This window comes from Melanotaenia boesemani, chromosome 3, assembly GCF_017639745.1.
Source record: "Melanotaenia boesemani isolate fMelBoe1 chromosome 3, fMelBoe1.pri, whole genome shotgun sequence".
Lineage (NCBI taxonomy): Eukaryota > Metazoa > Chordata > Actinopteri > Atheriniformes > Melanotaeniidae > Melanotaenia > Melanotaenia boesemani.
In genome coordinates, this window is record NC_055684.1 from 23,820,674 (window position 1) to 23,841,264 (window position 20,591).

Sequence of the window (20,591 nt, forward strand, 5' to 3'; positions counted from 1 at the left end):
ACTGAGTCTTTAGCTTGGTCTTAAAAGTGGATACGGACTCTGCGGATCGGACGGAGTTTGGTAGATCGTTCCACCACCGGGGAACAACAGAGGAGAAGAGTCTAGCTACTGATTTTAGGAATGATGTGTAAATAAGCTACAGAGGATGTTTTTATATGCTGTTCTAAATTTTAAGATGTGCTCTTCACTGTTATCTCTGCATTGTTATTCAGGTGTTATGTTGCTGGATTATTATTTTTTTAAGTGCAACTAGAGCAGTGGTTCCTAAACTGGGGGATGGGCAGGAGGTGCATAGCCAGACTAAATCAAATTAATAGTTATTGCACAGGTATCAAAACTAGATGGGGGGGGCTAAACATTACTGTTGTCAATAAATAATATAGGGGGCCCTGCAGAAAAGTTTGGGAATCACTGACCTAGAGTAACATGTCTGGAATTGAGTGTACACTCATCATTAAGTAGCCTGCTTATTGGCAGTTTGGACAATTATACAGTGCAAAGTCATTATACATTTCTATTTTATTCAGGCTAAGCAACATCTGATGTTCTTTTTTCCTGAGCTTTAGAGGTGCTATATTCAGACAAAGCCAGGCCACTCATTTGCCTATTTCCATTCTTTATTTCAAGCTAAGCTAGTCATCTGAATGGTAATTTATGGGAGGAAAAAGTACTGTATTTTTCACAAGCTAAAGAGGTCTAAAAATATAAATCATATCCTCCCTAAATGCAGTTAAATTTACATATTTCCATGTAATGAGCTCTGAGAGACTCAGACCACAAAACAGTTTTACTGACTATAAACTAAATAATTGTTTTTTTTATTATTATTTATTTCAGCTGTATTTATTATGAACAGCATTACAAAACCTAAAAAAAATAATTTCATTTCTAGTTTCATTAAGATTTCATCGCTTTAGTCATCATTCATTCTTTCCTTTGGTGAGATTAACAAAGCTCAAAACCTTTCAGTTGCGAGGCATCTATGAAGAGGCTTTGTAACAGTTAGAGGCTGTGTCCCTGTCCTGCAGCACATGGCGCAGGTTTAGTCCTGACTTGGTAGACATTCAGCAGGAAGGGATTGGTCGATGTAGCAGGTATGGTAACCAATCAACCACAGGCTGCAGCGCCTTATCAGCATGCCACAAAGCTTTTGTTAGGCTGCCTGCAACGTCACACAGGAAGAAGAGGATTAACACTAGTACAGTGTTTGCATTAGTGATGTAATACTCTGTAAACTGATACAGCATAAAGTTGGCGCTCAGAAAGGCAAAGGTGTGACAGAAAATATTAGAGGCTGAGAGGAATTTAATAGACTTGTGTCAACTATTAAAAGTTAAATACACCATTTTCTTAATTAACATCAAGTTTGACATACTGTTCATCCCCAAATTCTCTTCTCCTTCACATCCTTGGGCTGTGGCATATTTGCTTTCATGGATTTTGCCATTATATTTAGCTATTTAATATTCAAAGCCTCCTAATGCACATTTTGGATCCAATGTGAAATTGAGGTGAGGAATGGAAGTTTGCATTTTAATCTTTCACACCACTTTATGCCTCCTCACTTAAATATAGTTTGGACACTGTGGCCAAGAAGAGGAGCCAACCCCAGTATTTACCACATTAAATCATTTGAACAAATCCAGTTGCCTTTTGTCTTTTCATAAATCCATAAGAAATCTAACATTGTAATTAATTTGGAATCATGTTTCTCGCATTAGTTTTTCTTTGATCTCCAGTAATATCACACTGTTCAGCTACAAAATGCTCTACTGTGATAACCAGTTAGCTGCAAACATTATCTGCTATTTGCAACAGCAATTGCCTTATTTGATCAAATTTACTTTATGCACCATGAAAGAGGATAGATGACACTAATTGCAAAAGAAAAACCTAAATTCATGAACTGTAAAAATAAAAACACTGTACCACATCGTTTATATAAAGATAATTGCAGTTAAAAGTATCTTCCCTTTTCTTACTCTTGACAGCTTTCAATGGCATCGTTTCTACAGGAATACCTTTTGTATATATGCAAAATGAAAGACTAACAAATAGCTAATGCAAATTTGAGCTAAAATACAAGCCTCTTCTTTAGTGAAAACAAACTTTAGCAACCATAAGAAATATTCTGGTTTTTCATACTTCAGGATGAAAGATAAATGTAAACTAATTCCTGAGTACTTTGTCAGACAGACTGATTAAATTCCTCCCCACAGAACAGACTGCAATGACTCAGTTGTCCCCAGTGGGCTCTAACTGGAACACGTCCAAGTTGTCTGAAGATGGACCTTTGTCAAAAATAAACAAAAAGGCACAGAGAAGGTAAAGTGACATTAAAAATCCAGAGTGGTTTATTGGTTTTATCAGCTGGCAGTTTTGCCAAAGCACCATGAAAAGCAAAACTTAACAATAAACTGCATTTATAAAACACCTTCATGAAAGGGTTTCACATAAAACACATCTCAAACAGCTGTTTTCATACTCAAACCGTTCACGAGGGGCTGTAATTCTCAGGAAGCAGAGACTGAAATGAATCGTATGGGAGCCACACACAGGCGGGGGGGATGGGCAGCATAATACTGCAGCCATAACCAGGGATTAGAGATAAACACGCAGATATTCGCTTACTTCCATCTGAAATACCAGCCAGCCACCACTGTCCTGTTGCTACTGCAGTTGTGTGCACGTGTATATCTCTGTGTGTGTGTGTAAGAGTATGAATGTGTTCAATGTGTGGGAACAGATCAGCTTTGAGCAGTTCATCTGGAACAAACTGGCTCATGAAGCAAGCAGAGCTGTGATTTTATTCCATAATGTCTGTAAATATTCATAATCAGGGTTTAGAGAGTGCAGTTTAGGGAGGAGAAGGAGATTTAGAGGAACTCCTACAGAGACTGACAGACTCCATCCATGTAACCATGCATGATCAGACAATGTGGACCTGCTTGGCTGAAAACACTTTATTTAAGTGTTACTTTCAAAAGAAAGAGAATGGATTTCTCCCATTTTAAGTGTGTAGACACAGAAAATCTGTCCAACAGATTTTTGTGGGCTAGCAACTCGAGCCATAGTCATAACAATTCTTGGCAGTACAAATAAGAACCCCAAACCACATGATGACTACGATGACGCCGATAGTGAGACAAGTCAAAAAGTAGATCTCTTGAAGACATCTTCAGCTTAGGGACAAATATCCATAAACAGTGTAAAAAAAAAGAATTTCTTTTTACAGTACTGCTCTTAAATCTCAGTCACTTTAACTTTAATTCCACAAACAGAAAAATCCCACCAAAAAAAAAGAAAGGAAATTACTTTTCAGCTGTAAAATAGTCAAGTAATAGGATCCCAAGAAGCTTTGGTCCCAGTTCCATTTTTATCCGAGTGATTTTGAAAGAGCAAAGAAGAGTGCTGCAGAATGTTAAACACAGCTGCCTGACAAAGAAACATGGTGCTACAGCACAGTCTTACTTACACTACAAATATTAGAACAGCTAAATCATGTTGAGTATTTACATATTTAAACTCTGTGCAATATTATCTCTCTACTTATCTTAGTCAAAACAATGCAAATCTTCAAATCTGTTTGGAAAACTCATCACAGCTAGAAGCATAACGGGGAAACAATGCCTAAAATTACAAATGGTACTCAGTTGGTCTGCATCAGAAAGTCCCCAGCCAGCAGCTTACTTATTAACTCACAGACAGACACTTTGTTTGCATGCAGTGTGGTGCTGGACCGTAGGTGCTGGACTCTCCCTGCTCATATCGAGTATCTGGAGGATGAACTGCTCCCATCAGCATTCACGTGACTGTCAGCAGTATTACCTCAACCATGCACATTTACACATTATTGGGTTGTGAGTTAAAATAACCACATACTATCTGAGAAAGAAGCAACAGGAACACCATCAGCTATTTGTGAAAATGCAGAACTTTCCTTGTTTATGGGAAACTTGCACAGTTAGTCATAACATGACGTACATATCCAGCATCATATAAAACATCTGATGAGTTTAGTAGCAACACACTGTAATAACGGACCCTCCGAGAGGACAAGTGCCTGTACAGAAAAAAAATATCTACAGTTAGATTAGTCAAAACAAATTTACAAACCCTCTTCAGCTTTGACACTTTTTATACATGCATTCTGACCTTTTTCCAGAAGGAAACACAAGAATAAGGAGAAATAAGGAAATCACTAAAACTGTGGTCAAGGATACCATAGAAAAAAGTTCCAAAAATGTCTTTACTCACTTGCAAAAATCTGTCATGCCCACTGGTGTCACCACTAAACAATGTTGTGTCCAGAGGTTTGGATAAAAAAAAATATATATAAAAAAAAATAATAATAATAAGCAGATTTTTTTTTTTTTTTTTTTGCATTGATGAGAAATTGAACAAAACACAGAAAATCAGCAGAAAAGATGCCACTTCCTTTTGTCTTGAAATCATAAGGGAAAGACATTTTTTTCTCATTATAATGTGTGTGTCACTTCTTTGTGCCACTTAATGAGAAATCAGCAACAAAGTAGACACTTATTTTTGGGCACGCTGCCTCGCCAGGCGTCTCATGAAGCAACAGGTTACCGTTGCAATGATGAAGATCCCAACAAACAAGGCGGATGAGACGCCAATCACCAAAGGGATGAGCAGAAGGTCAGCAACTGAAGAAAAGAGGAGAAAGAGAACAAGATTGTGATAAACTGAAATTGACATCATAATGGAGCAACTACAATTACATGAGCTAGTTTCATGTTAGTGAGCACAACAAAGTGTTTTAAGTCAGCATACTTGATATCAGGATCATTTTACTTTCCATTTTAACTTGCTGAGTCCTCTTTATTTACTTTCAGTGATGAGAGAGAGCATAAAAAAATCTGACAGCAGTTTTTGCACAAAACAATGAGCAAAGATCAAGTAGGTTAATGTAAAACAGAGTTGTAACCACTTTACTGAGATCTAAAATACACCGTACACTGGCCAGCCTGAAATGATTAGTGACCTGATGTTTTATTGTGGGGAAAAATGACTCAGTAGTCCATCTGAATTTGTTGGTTTTAGAAAGGAGGCTGAATGAGACTGCTGGCAGTCCATGGCATTGGACTTCCTTGTTGGTTGCTACATTCATCTTTTTTATGCAACCCATAGTCCTAATGAGTACCCATTACCTTATCCACAGCAAAAACTAAATAAATAAAATAAAGCAGAGTACTGGGTCTAATGATCTGGAAAAATAGTAAATAAAAAGAAAAAGCAAAGATGCAAGTCACAGGAAGTTTCACAGCACCACTGACTGAAAGAAGCCTGTTCACCAAAATAGTCACCATCAAACTTGACTAAACATAGAAGTTGATGACATGGAAAACCTTCAACTATTAGCTTGACAATTGTAACTTGGACACAACTAGATTCTTAAAAAGGACAATGAACCCATAGGTCCTAATCTCAACAATACCAAAAACATGGGGAAACCTGAAACATGGCTCGGGTGACAGAGCGGCGCAGCAGCGCCAGTGCTTATGATGTGATACGCCAACATATATTGGGTAACAATTCTGCTTAGCAGCTTCACCATAAGAGGTCAGTTAGTTAAAGAATGTCCTCGGTAGCTCTATGATGATGAAACAATTAGAAAAACTAGTCAAGGCAAAAATATTGTGTTATTAATAACCAGCCAGTTGAGTTGGTGACCAACTACAAATATCTTGGCACTATAATTGATAAACTGAAGTTTGATATGAACTGTGATATGCTTTGTTTGCTAAATTTCAGATAGATAGAAGCCATGTGAAAATGTTTTATAGTGCTTGTATTAACTCTGTCATTTCCTTTTCAATCATTTGTTGGCATGGAAACCTTGCCATCAGGGAAAAGAACTCCCTAGGAAGAAATCTGCGCACAGCATCTAAAGTAGCTGGGAAGAAATTCAGGAGCCTGGATAACGTATTTAACATCAGGGCGATGAAGAAAGTGAAAGCCATTTTTATTAACAAATGCATCCTCTGAACCATTAATACAAGCTACTTCCTTCTGGTCTCCGCCTGCCTGTTCCTCCTGCTACAAAAACCAGATACAAGTTTTCCTTTGTGCCTCTCTCCATCTGGGCTCTAAATGCCCCAGAGATGAAGAGGTAACTGCACTACGCTGCAGATACTTTGCACCTCTATTGTTGGTTATTTATTTTTTATTGTGTACCTTGTTTTTAGATGATTGGACTTGGCACATCTGTATTAATTAGCTGCTCTGTATATTTTTGTGTTTTATGCTTTTTATTTTTTATGTCTTGTGTTTTAAATATGACTGATGATTGTACATGTCTGCTGCAAAACAAACTGCCCTCTTGAGGGACCAATTAAAAAAGTGATGATGATACTTATATATGTAGGACAGGGTTTCTCATTTTGCTGAGGCTTAAATACTTTTTCTCCCCTCTAAGTCTTTTGGTAATGATAATGATAAAAAAAATAATGCTAGCTAAATAAGTAAATATAAATATTGTCATTGCCATCATGTTTGTGAGCATTTATTACCACAATATAAAATTACTATCCTGATTTAATTAATTTATCAAATTAATTCAAATAACTAAATTGAAACTTGCAAATTTAGCAAAGAAAACAGTTTTGTTTGGTTGAAGTGAATCCAGGTTGCACACAGAAAATACACAAAGCCCAGTTTGCACTGGTGATTCATTTAATTACTGCAGAAGCTCATTTACTATAGCTGTAAACAAGGATCCAGGCGTACAAAATGTTTTGTCAAACAGGAGAAAAAGTAAACATCGAAGACACATTCTGGATATTTAGACTGTATCTCGATGACTAACAAAACAAAATGCACCCAAACCTCCTCCAAATGTACAGCAGGGGAGGCAGAAAGAATCATAAATAATCTCTTACTGCTGGAAAGACTTGTGTGAACACTAGCTGTCCAACTAAAATATTTTAACACATTTTCCCTAAAGGTTGGATAAAAAAAAACTGAGCAGAAAAACGTTCAGGGTGAATTTCCATTATTTAAAGAACCACAACTTCAATTCAAAATTGTTGTATTTCATAACTCTAAAGTTGAAACACCTAGATCAGTAATAAGTAAGACTAACCACATTTGAAAGATGCAAATACAAAGGAAATGAGCCCTGCTATTCACTATTAAAAGTTTAGAAAAGATTATTGGTGGAATCAACTAACAGAAAGTGAAAGATTTGCTCAAAATCCAGAGTATATGCTTAAAATTTGCACTGGCTGTCCTCTGACCAAAACCAAAGTTTGTCAGTCTGACCCCTTCTTTGATCCACCCCTGTGATCCTGAAAGCCAAAATAAATCTTGTGAGCATCACATGTCACTAAAATCTCAAAAGCTCTACAACAGGGGTCGGCAACTCCGGTCCTCAAGAGTCCTGCAAGTTTAGGATGTTTTCCTGCTTCAACACACTTAATTCAAATTAATAAGTCACTGAGCAAAACTTGATGACTTGATCAATTTTGTTGAAATCAGATGTTAGGGCAAAGAAATATCTAAAACCTACAGGACTGTGGCTCTTGAGGACCGGAGTTCCCTGCTGTAGAAGATGGCCTTAATTTAAATCACATTGGCTCTGAACAGTCAAAGCCTCGAAATCCCCCTATGCCTTTTGGGGGATCCCCTTGGGACCACTGCTCTGGAAGATCTGATGAAAAGCCTTTTTGCATGTAACAACCACATTTAAGTGGTTGTAGCTGAAGAAAAATTAGATATGAAGCCATATTTTCAGTGAAAGGATCATTGTTTGGTCCCTAAAATATCTAACTACCATTACAATAATTATGGCAAAGGAAAAAAATCCAAAAGAAGGTCCTTACCTCTGGCGTAGAGGTAAACAGTCACTGCGTTTGACTCTGCTTTGGCCCCAGTGTTGTACCAGCCTCCATGTGGGTCCTGCCCCCATGCCTGAGCATGGCATGCATACATGCCCTGGTCCTCCAATGTTGCCACGTGGACCCTCAGTCTATAGCTGACGGCTGACAGCCGGTCAACGCTAATCTCACTGCCGTTGGTGTAGATGTTTGAAACACCGTTGTACATTAGAGCAGCTATCAGTGTAGGCTTTTGCACAGCAGGTGGATCTTGTGGCGCAACATCAGATTTCCTCCTGATAACTGGTTCAGGGATTGGCCAACGCAGCCACTGCACCTGAGCCTGGGCAGGACCTGTGGTAGTCACAGTAGCGTTGCAGATTAAGGTGATGGTGCTGCCCCGTTTGAGCAAAGGGCCACGAGGGAGCTGAGCCACAGCTGAAACCAACACATCTAAGGGAAGAAACAGAACATTGAAAAGAAAAAAAAACAGCAAGAGTTAATGAAACACAAACCAAACACAGTGATTGAGGCATTGGATATGGTTGAGCGGCAAAACAAATCTTATGATCAAATAAACAGAATCAAACTGCAAATTTAAGCTTTTAGAAGTGTGTGCTTGATCCAAGGAGCTGAAGAAAACCAGAAAAAACATTTTCATTTTTAAATATTCTGTTAAGATATTTTACAGATTTTCTTAATAGAATTATCTTGGAGACACATCAGTAATGCTGTAACAAAGATTTAGATGGCTTGCTACAGAGTTCAGCACAACATTTTGCAGCCAAATGGCACACATCCCAGGCTTTTTGGCCAACAAGACACTCAATAAATCCTAAATTTCAAACAATCTCTCAGGCCAGGATAACACAGAAGCTCCTAAAATATTAAAACAGAAAAGAACCAGACTTTTGTGCAGAACTTGTGCTGATAGAAAACATCTAATTTAGTTTCAAAATGACCAAACCATCGTTCACTCCTAATTTAAGCTGAGGCCTCACCTTTGGTTTTCAAGTTGACTGTAACTCCCTCTGACCTCTGGGTAAGCGTTGCAGGCGTAGCAAGGCTAGGGTTCCTCCTGCCAGCATACACACTCACCACACACCGATACACTCCTGAGTCGGAGGGCCGGGCTGAGAAGAGCTTCAGAGAGTACTTTCCGTCTCCCACTTTCTCCATAGAGCCACCACTGGCTCTGCTGAGGTCGTCCCCCCAGTTCACAATACCATCTGGGCTCATCCGGGCCACCTCAACCTAAACAGAAAGGAAGTACAGTGTACAGTTAGACTGTAAAGGGAAATGTAATTTAGAGGACTTATTAATACATTTAAATCACAATTTCTGTCAAATATCAGTCATTTTTATGGGTTGCGTATTCACTTAAATTCTTTTACATCAGCCTTGTCCTATTGGGTAGAAGAAAAATCACTGAGCTGCAAATAATAAACCACATTAATCTTAAATGAATGAGCAGAATGAGAATGACAATACCTCCACTCCTCCGGTTCCAACTACTGCCTCACCGCTGACAGATCCCCTTTTCATCCACTGAACCAGGAGGCCCGAATTTACTTCAGATGGCAACCCCAACACCTCACAGGTCAGGATGAGAGGGAAGCCAATCTGGAGGGTTACCTCGCCTTTGGGTGAGGATGCTACACTCAGAGACTCAGCTAGAGAGAGGAAGAGAAGTATGAGAAACTCTTCTGGGTGGAGGCTTCAAACAGGCACTAAAACTGTGACAATAAAAAGAAAAAAAATCATAGGAAGTAATATATTGTGAATAGAAGTTGTGGGAAGACTACACTGGCTTCCCCGGTACATCATACATTTAATGGACAGGATAAAATGGATTTCCACTTCAGCCAGACACCAAAAATCTAACAAACAAAACTGCCTCAAACATGATAAATTCCAGGAGTGTATATCAAAATTGAGCATTATAATAAAACAATGAATGAAATGTTTTGCACATAAATCTGAGAGGTAATGTGGTAATAAAACATATTTCAGAAAAGGAAAAAAAAATCATCTTTGTTGAAGTAATGCTCCCATTTTACACTTAGATCTCTACTTTCAGGTAGATTTGGGTTTCTAAACCAATATTACTGAATGGTATTAAGAGATAGAATATCAATGCAGTGATTAATAATCAGAAGCAAATAGATGATGCTAGGTAAATGACTTGGTAATCAAATGTATGGCAACTTCATGGCAACTTCTGTTCATAATGCATAAAATAAATGTGCTCTAAAAACCCACCATCACACTGAATGTGCACCTTATCAGCTTCATCAACAACAGATACAGTCAAGGGTCATGAACTCACAACAGCACATGCATAAATCCATCTTCACTCTTTGAGTTTGCACGTAAATAAACTACCTCACTAATAGCTTAGCATAATAAGATGTCAACACTAATGCATTCTGTGTGCAAAAACTCATTTAACCACAACACGCATGCCTCTTGATAAAAGATGCATTATTTATGCAAACAAAAGGAGACCATTGTATTATTCTGACAACAGGACACAAAAATGCACAACTAAGTCGTGCTTGTCTGTGAGTGTCTGTAATTTAAAAAAAGACAATGCATGCACTGATGAGTTCTCATTCGTTAAGTATAGCCACAATTTTACTGCAGAAGTTCAAGAATACAACCTAAAAATGTTAAGCTCTGCTGCATTTTAAAACCTGTGTCTGTCCTTCCTCTCATCACTAACATGTTATTTTAGAAGTAATGAAAAACCTGGTTAAAGAAACAGGGATTGAAACAGCAGTACAACTTTAAAAAGAATAGACACATCAGTCTGACAGAAAGATAGTCATTTCTCCCTGCAGGCTACAAGAGGCCAAGGTGGGAGAAAAGATGATATAATCCTTCAGATCTACAGCAAGGCCACAGGCAGTTATCTGGCCATGCAGTCAGCCTGCTATTGACTTATTAAATCCAGCTGGATAAGCAACGCGGGGGCTGTATATTTAGATGGTCTGACCACTCCAGTGCTGAACAGACAGAATTGGAGAAAATTCCTTAGTAACTACTTTAAATTAATGATCATTTTCAGGAGGAAAAAGTGTAACAATTTATTTTACCCATTTTTTTAACATGGCAAAATACAGTTTTTGGGTTTTATACCACCTTTTTATTTTATTAAAATAAATTAAATGAGACATTTGATGAAGTCAACCTACTGTTGACAGTGATTTTCATTATGAAACTACTGAATATAATGTTTAGTTTAAACCTTCATTACCAGATATCAGCCAGCGTTAAACTTTCTTTGAAACTACATTCAGTGCACTTTATCCAAGATGCTAACAGGCAGGACAGCTTGAATACAAATGTCCATCTTTTTATCCAACCAACCACCCGTACAAGCGCCAAGCAAAAGGGTCAGCAAGCCAAAACATTCACTTAAGCTCTAAGTAACGCAAACATCCAAGCGTAAAACTCTGGACACAGTCCAGTGTACTCATTGACTCTATGAGTCCAGGCAGGCTCCCATTGCTTCCGTATGAAGAAAGTGACCGTCATCCATCAAATCCAAATAGATCCACAGAAGATTCCAAAGGATTACTTTCTGAGGAATGAGTTGAAAATCAACAGACCTATTATGTTATATGTTGTCTGTGTTTTATGTCATTGTACTTTATTGTTGTAAGCCCATCTACCAGCCTAGGGACTAAAGATGAAAATTAGTTATTGGCTATCGACTTGCATATTTACATGAGAATATATAATAATATATATATATTATATATATATGCTTGCTCCCTATTTTTAAATAATTAAACAACAGAAACAGTTTAAAATAGAGATTTCTGCTTTTATTGATTGATTTTATTCATTCTGTTTTTCTGAGTTCTGCTGATACTTCTGACAATTTTATTGATGTTTCTTAACTCATGTACATTAAGTTTCTTTGTACTCTCAAATTTAAAATTTTCCTGTTCGTGAAAATCTTTCAAAATCTTTTATCTGACATGTTTAGACATTTCTTTTATTTGTACCTCTATGTCTATTTTGCTTTAGTACAGCACTTTTTAAACACAGTTTTTAAAGGTGCTATAAAAGATATTATTCTTTTTTGTTCACGGGAGAAAACAATCAGCTGTTGTGCAACATGCTTGTTGTGACCTGTGGCCCCTGCTCCATGTTATTCTTATACTGACCTAGTTGCTGAACAGTCAAGTTGCCAATATCCAGCGTCCTCTGAGCAATCCTCTGCCATGATCGATCAGGGTCCAGAATCCACTGTGACGCCTCACAGAAGTACGAGCCGGTGTCATCCGGCTGCACTGCTCTCATCTTCATCATGTACACACCCTGCCCTCCTTCTCCGTTCCTTTTCTCAAGAGTGATTTCTCCGTCGTCATAGCGCTTTTTGTAGAGTCGCCCGGGGACGACCCCCAGAAATTTATCGATGGAGATAATTTCTCTAACGTTGCTGACCTCCCCTCTGGCTCCACTGCTTGAAGCCTCTCCACTGCCACGCTTCCCAAATGTGATGGACAGGTGAGTGAGCTGCTCTGACTGGATGCTGGCTGAGCAGGTTAGGGTTAATTCAGCTCCTTCCGGCATGGGCTGCCCAGTGAGTGACCGTGTAAAACTGACCTGGAGAGTGTCTGGTATCACTGTAGATGTACAAAGACATACAGATAATTACATCACATTGTGAATCTACTGGAGTCGGACATGAGGAACAAATAATTTCTATTGTCTGTGTGCTGTCTATACGTTTCTATGTTTGGAGCACGAAAGAACAGCATGAAGTGGGTCGGCTGAAAGTGGCTCCAACTCTTTAACCAGGCTTTGAGTGGCTTTGCCAAAAAAGGACAAGATTAAAAAGTTACCAACTATGCTCATCTAAAAATCTAACACCCAGAATCCTACATGGATAAACTTAGCAGTGCACAAGGAGGAAGATTGACAGAAACTGAACTAGTAAGCATACGGCTGGTGTAAAAATGCCTGAATATGTTAGACAGCTTGAGCAGATGGAGCTCTGCAAGTGTGACAAGTTCACAAACAGAAGCAGAGTGGAAACTCCAGATGGAAAGTATAAATAACATTTTCAAATGACAAATCTTGTTTTACAAATTCTCACTGAGACATCCATCTGGCTGATGTAAAGCAAAGTTTCTGATAAGATCATGTCATGGTATAATCCTCACGAATAATAATCCTTGGATGCAGCAGTAAGCCGTATACGTCACAGCGAAACCATGATTGTCATCTAGCTGCTACAAAGGTGGGGCATCGTTTCAAACTTCCTGACAGTATTCGATGATAAAAGGCTTTTGCAGTGGAAACCAAACTAAATATTTTATATTTATTTGAAAGAATACGTGTTTTACATAAATACTAAAAGTTGTGCTTTAAATCAGCGTATGTCTAACAAAAAAATGAGTGAGCAAGATTATGAAACTGATCACACTTTCAGTTCCAGTTTCCACAACTCTTCATCCCATAAGTTATAAAATATATAAGAATGTATAAATGAAATCAATGTCAAATTTTAACATCTGCACAGAAAATAATACAAACAAGCAGCTTTTGTGAGAAAAACCTTCATAAAATAAGGGAATCCATCCCTCGCATTCATCAAACCACTGAAAACACATCTGTTCATTAAATAGTTATTAATAGTTAATTAAAATTAATATTTTGAGGCCCTAAAATTCATATTTTAAGGTCTAAATGTGTGCAACTATATGTGCATGTATATACAAACAGAAACTGGCCCCATCCTGTGATAACAATAACTAAAGCGTTGCTAAAGCTGTTGTAATTGTGGAGAATTTACTGACAAGTTTGGTTTTTTGTGGAGAAAATACTATTCAGTTGAGTCTGTTTAGCCAACAGCATGTAAGTAGCTACGAATTATGGTTGAGAAAAAGCCACAGTGATGATAAACATATGTAATAATATGTTAAAGAACCATTAGCTCAATAATGGTGATATCTGCGCAAGCTAACCATGTTGAGCTGTTCTGATGGAACATCTAGATTGGTACAGTACTTCTTATGTTGCTTTTTATTTTGGTGACAAAACAATCTCCAGATTAGAAGATAAGAAACTGATCAGAAACATGGGAGAGAATGAGAGTAGATGAAGAGAGCTGTGAAAACAAGGGGTGAGATTAAAGCTGGCCAGAAAGGAGCCACTACATCAGTAACATGGAAATGTTTTAGTAAATTTAGTAAAAATTATTCCGATTTAATGTGCAAACTTTTTTATTGGCTGGCAAATGGAAGAAAACAAAGCAAGACTAATTTGTTTAATCACCTGAAAAAGCATCAGGCCAGCAGCTACAGTACAGTTGTTGCTGTTCAAGTGTCAAACATAAAAGCATCATCTCATCGTTGGTGGTTGACACCCAGATGAAAATGGTTCAAAACAAAGCACAGATTGGTTTCATATTTCATAGCAAACAACATGATGCTCCTTGCGGTCATTATTAGCACTCGCAAATCCTTCTGAGAGTTTCTACAGTTACTCATCTGGACTGAAGATATATATATATATATATATATATATATATATATATATATATATATGAAATCACAATATGTGTATGAACTTTACTTTGCCTGCTTATTTGATCACAGTTGTTATGTTCAGACCTTAGAACTAATGATGACTGAGTTTTTTCTGCCACTGCTCCCAGACCCTGGAATAAACTTCAGCTGCATATCAAGTCTTGCTACAGCACCACTGGTCATTTAAATTTCAATATAAAGACATTAGTCTTGCCTTCTCTATTGTGTCTTACCTTTGACAGTGACTGAGGCGCTGTAGTTTCCCTGGTAGGTGCTGTCTGTGCTGGGTGTGTAACATTCATATTTTCCCTGGTCTTCAGCTCGGAGCCTCTGGATAACCAATCGGACCTTGTCCCCTGAGTCCCTCTCCACCCTCACCTCCCCGTTCCTCACGCGGGCCTGGAATGGGACGTATGGGAAGCCTTTGTCCCTGGTGGACACCACTCCTATCTGCCTTCCACCAGAATCATCCCTGTATTGGAACCATTCAAACTCTTGTGTTCGTGGGCCTTCATATCCCGACACGCTACATGGCAGGGAGAGAGGGAAGCCAGCAACACGGAAGAGGGGTCCATTGGGAAGAAAAACGTCACGGCACACAGCATACTGGAGCACTGTTAGAAAAATAAACAGAGACAGCAGGGGTGTGAAGGACATGAGGGAAAAGTGCCAGTTTCGGTTTCTGTGGGTCAAAGTCGTGCCTCTCAGCATGTTTGGGACATGGACTCACTGATCAATATCCTGAGCTGATGACTCGCTAAGACAGAATCAATGCATTAAATAGCTGTGGAGCTTCAGGCTCTGGGCCATCATTAGTTTACAATTCTACATTTATTAAATGAAATCCAATCACCTACATGAGTTCATTCTCTCATTTTGTTTGTTAAGGCAAGGGGTAATATTTAAAAGAACATCTCATTAAAAATAAGAGAAGGAGAGTATTTTATTACCAAAAAAAGTAGTGTGAAAGCAGCTGTAATTTACTCCATGACTAGATATTTTGTCTAAAAAGTGTGTGAAATAATGAGGAATTAGATGTTATAATTTTCTAAAGCCTAAGTTTACATGTTCATCTTTGTTATTTATGTCCAATACCGACTAAAACATGGGTAGTTTCTCATAGAAGCAATTCACGAGATAAGACAATAATAATTCATGTATGGCACTGAAAAATCACCAGACAGCATTTTCTTCATACCAAAACGATTCAATGTGAGGGCCTCAGGGGTGAGAGCAGCCAGCATTCAGGTTTTAGTCTGTTTGTATGTCACTAGGTCTCACTGTCTGACTTCATTAACCACACCTCACCTAAAATCTTCCCAGAAATAGTTCTAGGCTCAGATCAACCTGGTCTGTTAAAATACTGAAAACTCTCCTTTAGCCACAGACACTAAAACTTCTTTTGCTAAAGCTGTACTGTTATAATGTCATCGCCCTCCCAAAAGATTTACAAGCTGATTTTAAGTGCTTTAAATGTCAGATAATGAAAAAGTAATAACAATCAGCATGTATCCAAACCACGTAGTTTCCTCTTTTAGAGGGAGACACTAACCAGGGGCCATTGTTTTTCTAAAAAACATTTTAGAAAAAGGACAGGACAAACAAAGAGACCAAATGACTTCCACATATGACAAAGTCATTATTATTATAAACTCACTGGCATTATAGTAAGTCCTTTGGCCAGCTAGCAAAACCTAAGATGCCTGAACTGCTGCCTAAACATATTCCATGTTTAACAGAATAATTCAATCTCAAACATTATAATAAAAAATGCAAATGAGATTATGTTAACAGAAACAAACACACCCTTGCTGTGATCATTACCAACTCATGCTTCCCTACTTGAACAACTAGTAATACAAGACAAGTATGTGTGAGAGAGAGGGCGCATGGTAAAACAACTGGAGCTTTCTAACATGGGTAGAGCAACAATGACAACACACCCATAGATAATGACATGGGAGACCAGTGGGAGGCTTAAGCGGATCAAGTCCTAATTAACATTGGGCTCTGTCTGATATGGCTGGGGGACACCACGACTCGTCACAATGCTCAATACTGTCTGGATTAGACACTGTGCAACAAGGGGGCCATAATTTTCTGATGCAGAACACACAGCGATGTGTTGGACCGCTCATGCTTTATTGTCCCAAAGGAAATCTGTTTGTACAGCTATTAGATATGACTGATCTAATTATAAATGCTGTGAGCAGAGTTTAAACACCTGTTATATTAACACTTTGGATGATAGAAATAAGCTTTAGTAAGCTTACATAAAATGAATCAAGAAACCACTAGGTTTCTAAAGGCAAACAGGCTTTCAACAAGATACAAGAAGAAAAATCATTAAGTCACATCAAAAGGTGAAACTAATGATTAGTGCAGAAGTTCTTGTACTCAGGACTTCCTGGATACCACAACAAAAAAAGACACACCTGTAGCCTACATCCCAGCTTGGACTGAGGATTCCTACTCTTGCAACTGTAGATAATAAAATTGATTTACTTCACAAGGGTGTGACATTATCTGATGTATCCCACAGAGGAGTCAGTAACTCATATCCTGCTAAAAAAACAAAGCAGGCAGAACCATTAAAACGAAGGTATCTGCCGTAAAATGATATGTAAACAAATAGCTGGACCAGAGGAACCATCATGGCAGTGTATAACCATGTGACAGATGGCGATGCGATTGAGTGCAACGCTAACAGGCACAATAGGGACGCGAATGAACTCACCCCAGTGCACAAACACGAATAACGCCGTTTGCATCGGAGCCATCATGGTCCTCATCTTCCCCCCTGAAGTCCAGATGGATTATGTTGAGCCAAATTTCTCTCTCCGTGTTCCTCTGCTCGTTTACCGCCGATCATAGTTCACCCGCCTGGGATCGTTATTTGCGAGGGAAAACAGATAACAAATGTTTTTTTAAAAGAAGAAAAGCAAAAAATTAAGACAGAAAGAAGAAAAGAAAAAACAATGTTGTAGAGCACTGACTACACAGAGAGGGGAGTTAGTGTCGTTCAGCTAACTGCAAGCCGAATGAATGGCAGTGCACATGTAAATAAACATAACTGCTAATTTAATCACCTTTTTCATGCACCATCGCATCTCCATCAACGCATCGACTGGTTCATAATATGCTGGCCAATTCTCAGATGATACCGCCTCGAGAAACGTGCAATTCAGTCCAACCGTGGAGTGAGGGGTTGGCATCACAGAGCGTTGGGGTGTGTGTATGTGAGTGTGTTGAGGTGGAGAAAGAGTGGCTGGTAACATAAAGGGAGGAGCACGTATGCAAAGCAGACACGGAGAAAACGAAGTCAAGCTTGTGCCATTGGTCACTAAAGGGACGATGACATTTTGAACCAATCAGAATGGAGACTAAAAAAGTGTAAAGTAAAAATTAACCACTAGAGGGCGACAAAGTAAAACACACAGAGTTTGTAATGTAGTGTACTCAGGTCTTCATGTTTCATGTTTATGTGCATTATTTAGTGAATAACAAAATCATGCTTTTGGAAAAATCTGTTGTATGTCTCAAAAAGTAGACCTCTTTAAGACATGAAAAAGGAAAGAAATATAGTATAATGTTTAGAAACAAGTGCCATAACACCCATGAATGAATTTAGGTCCCATTTCATATTTAGAAGAAAACTAGCAAACAAGAAAAAGCAGGAAGAAAATAATGCAATTTTTTCAGTCAGTAAATAATCTGCTATATGACTACTCTGTTTTCATCTGGACATGTCTCTTTTAACCCTTTCATGCCAATTGTCTACAGAGGACACAAATGTGTGAGGTCTATCTATCTATCTATCTATCTATCTATCTATCTATCTATCTATCTATCTATCTATCTATCTATCTATCTATCTATCTATCTATCTATCTATCTATCTATCTATCTATCTATCTATCTATCTATCTATCTATCTTTCTTTCTTTCTTTCTTCCTTTCTCTCTTTCTTTATATATAAGGATACAGCTAAATTATGGATTTACTATATAAATATGGTAGAATATTATTTATAAACACTTTAAATAAAAGATAAAATTAATAAAATAATAAGAAAAAAAGGTCATCACTGTACATGTCTGTGGAAGTAAAATATTTAATTTTATATAAAAAAAACTGTGGCACTGTTGTTTTTAATAATTCATGCATCATGCTTATCACAGCTAACAGAAAAAAAAAAAAAATCTTTTCTGGCTTTGTGACGGAGTAGTGACTCATCCAGGGTATACCCTGCCTCTCACTCAGAGCAGCTGGGATGGGCTCCTGGTCCCCTAAACAGAAACTGACTTTTTCTACAAAGATTTTCCAAAATAGCCTGGATGGATTTATTTGAAATGGGCAGTCCATTGTAGATATTTTCTAAGCAAAACATTATTTTATAGATGTAAATATTTAAATAAGCAAATGCACCCATATTGTGAAGACTCACTGTGTACATCACATTGTATTAGACAAAAAAAAAGAAACAAAAAGACAAGCGCAGAGAAAACTGAGAAGACAAGTGAAAGAATAGCTGCATAGTGTGTTCAGATAAAGACTACGAAATGAATTCCAAACAGCGTGTTGTTCCTGTGGCCACAGTTTGTAATACTATCAGGAAGTTTAAGGTCTGTGGTGCCATAAACCACCTCCCTGGGCATTACTGCAAGATGAAAACTGAGGAGGAAAGATTACTAAAAGCACAAGTCACAATTCTTATTAGCAAATTCCAGAGTCCTGGTATCAGATTATAGCTCCTCCAACAGGAAAGTGATCCAAATCAGATGTTTAAAAGGAGCTGTGAATAAATGAGAAGAACACAGGCCTGCTTGAGTCCCCATCGTAATCCAGGAAGCAAAAAGAGCTGAAATTAGGGCATAGATGACCACTTGAAAAATACAGACATTTCAGTGCTGTGATTTGTGATTGCCTCAGAGGAGTATGCTGCAGTTATTGGTTAGGGGACAAAGTATTTGAAAAATGTACTTGACATATTTGATAATAGATCTAATTTGATTTTTCTAATCTTTACTGGCTCAACTCAGTGTGTCAACGTGTTGTGTGTTGCACATGAAATGTAGGACTGTTTTGTTCAACCACAAGATGGCAGCATTTAGTTGCCATTTTAAGAGCTTCAACAAATATTTTGATAGTAGAGTGCACATTATTTTACTTGTTTGTTGTTTTATTACAATTTGGAAGATAATATAGATTTGGAAAGTGCATATAAATATGTGAGATCCAGTTTATGTGATTATTCAATTTTGACTCTTAAAGCCTGAGGCGTCTTTGTGATGATTTTTACTGTTTAAAAAAATAAATGTATACATCTTAAATAGATATATTACATTAAATCTTAGCACATAGATTATAAAAATAGAGTTATGAGTTATTATTACCATTTCTTTCATTTTAAAACTTAAGTAGAGCAACAGTAGATACTGAAGCTACTGAAGACTCTCTGTCTGTCTTTAAGGACAATTAATGATATCAGAGTACAAATCAGTGGTGACATGAGTTGCACACTCCTTCATCCTGTCTAGCTTCCTCTCCTTCTCATTATACTCCTCTTCTCACTTTAGGCTACATGGGAAGATGGATGACTTCACATTGTGTCTCAGCAGCTACAAAGAGGAAGTCACCAGGGTATTCTGGGTTAACGAGACGGCAAGAGGGATATGCAGACTTCAGCAGGAGCCAACACCAGCACTGAGGGATGGCGCTCGTGGAGTAAACTTCCCCAGTCTTATGGTTTTAAATGTAATGCAATTTTAGCCAAGTTGGACAGTCAGAGTATGCAGTGCAATCCACTTCCAAGGAAATGAAACTTCAAAAACTGCATTGGTCTGCACTCTGCACTTCACTTTTTGTCCAATGTATTACTCATTTAAAGTATTAAATGCAGGCAATCCTTACATCTCCTTTGGTACTTCTAAATTTCTCGGTGAAACCTTTGGGCTTTCTTTTGCTTATCAGATGCCAAGTACCAGCTGTATTCATTCATTTTACTTAGACAATGATTACAACAGGAATACATTTTCTGAAATTCATGTGCTTCATTTTCTATAGTATTATACTACTGCATTTATTCAACAGCCTTAACAAGTCATTTCTTTACAGTTCAATATTCTAAAACTCTACAAACAATAAAATATACTTTGGTGTACATTTCTTGCCTTTGTGTTTGTGTAGTTAATTTTGTTTTTGT

The 20,591-nt window shown here is 37.8% G+C and overlaps 1 protein-coding gene across 3 annotated transcripts; it reads right to left on the bottom strand.

Annotated features, from left to right (window-relative positions):
- Positions 1-555: 555 nt before the first annotated feature.
- On the bottom strand, positions 556-17,640 carry igsf8 (immunoglobulin superfamily, member 8). Of its 3 annotated transcripts, none has more exons than XM_041979601.1 (9): positions 17,476-17,640; positions 17,124-17,269; positions 14,620-15,000; positions 12,017-12,478; positions 9,330-9,511; positions 8,840-9,092; positions 7,845-8,291; positions 4,497-4,667; positions 556-2,291 (listed from the first exon to the last, which is right to left on the bottom strand). In XM_041979601.1, exons 2-8 carry the CDS (start codon positions 17,176-17,178, stop codon positions 4,540-4,542), a joined length of 1,908 nt encoding a protein of 635 aa, XP_041835535.1. In that variant the 5' UTR covers positions 17,179-17,269; positions 17,476-17,640; the 3' UTR covers positions 556-2,291; positions 4,497-4,539. The 3 variants fall into 3 exon arrangements, with proteins under 3 accessions (XP_041835535.1, XP_041835533.1, XP_041835532.1); XM_041979599.1 differs by lacking the exon at positions 556-2,291 and adding an exon at positions 2,332-4,063; XM_041979598.1 differs by lacking the exon at positions 556-2,291 and having other exon boundaries at positions 2,332-4,667.
- Positions 17,641-20,591: the final 2,951 nt, after the last annotated feature.

Excerpts from the sequence above, each read along its gene's own strand:
- igsf8 (XM_041979601.1), bottom strand. The coding sequence starts at position 17,178 with ATGAGGACCATGATGGCTCCGATGCAAACGGCGTTATTCGTGTTTGTG. Across the intron at positions 15,001-17,123 it reads ATTCGTGTTTGTGCACTGGG|TGCTCCAGTATGCTGTGTGC; the intron begins GTGAGTTCATTC and ends TTTTTCTAACAG. Across the intron at positions 4,668-7,844 it reads TGTTTACCTCTACGCCAGAG|TTGCTGACCTTCTGCTCATC; the intron begins GTAAGGACCTTC and ends TCTTTTCTTCAG.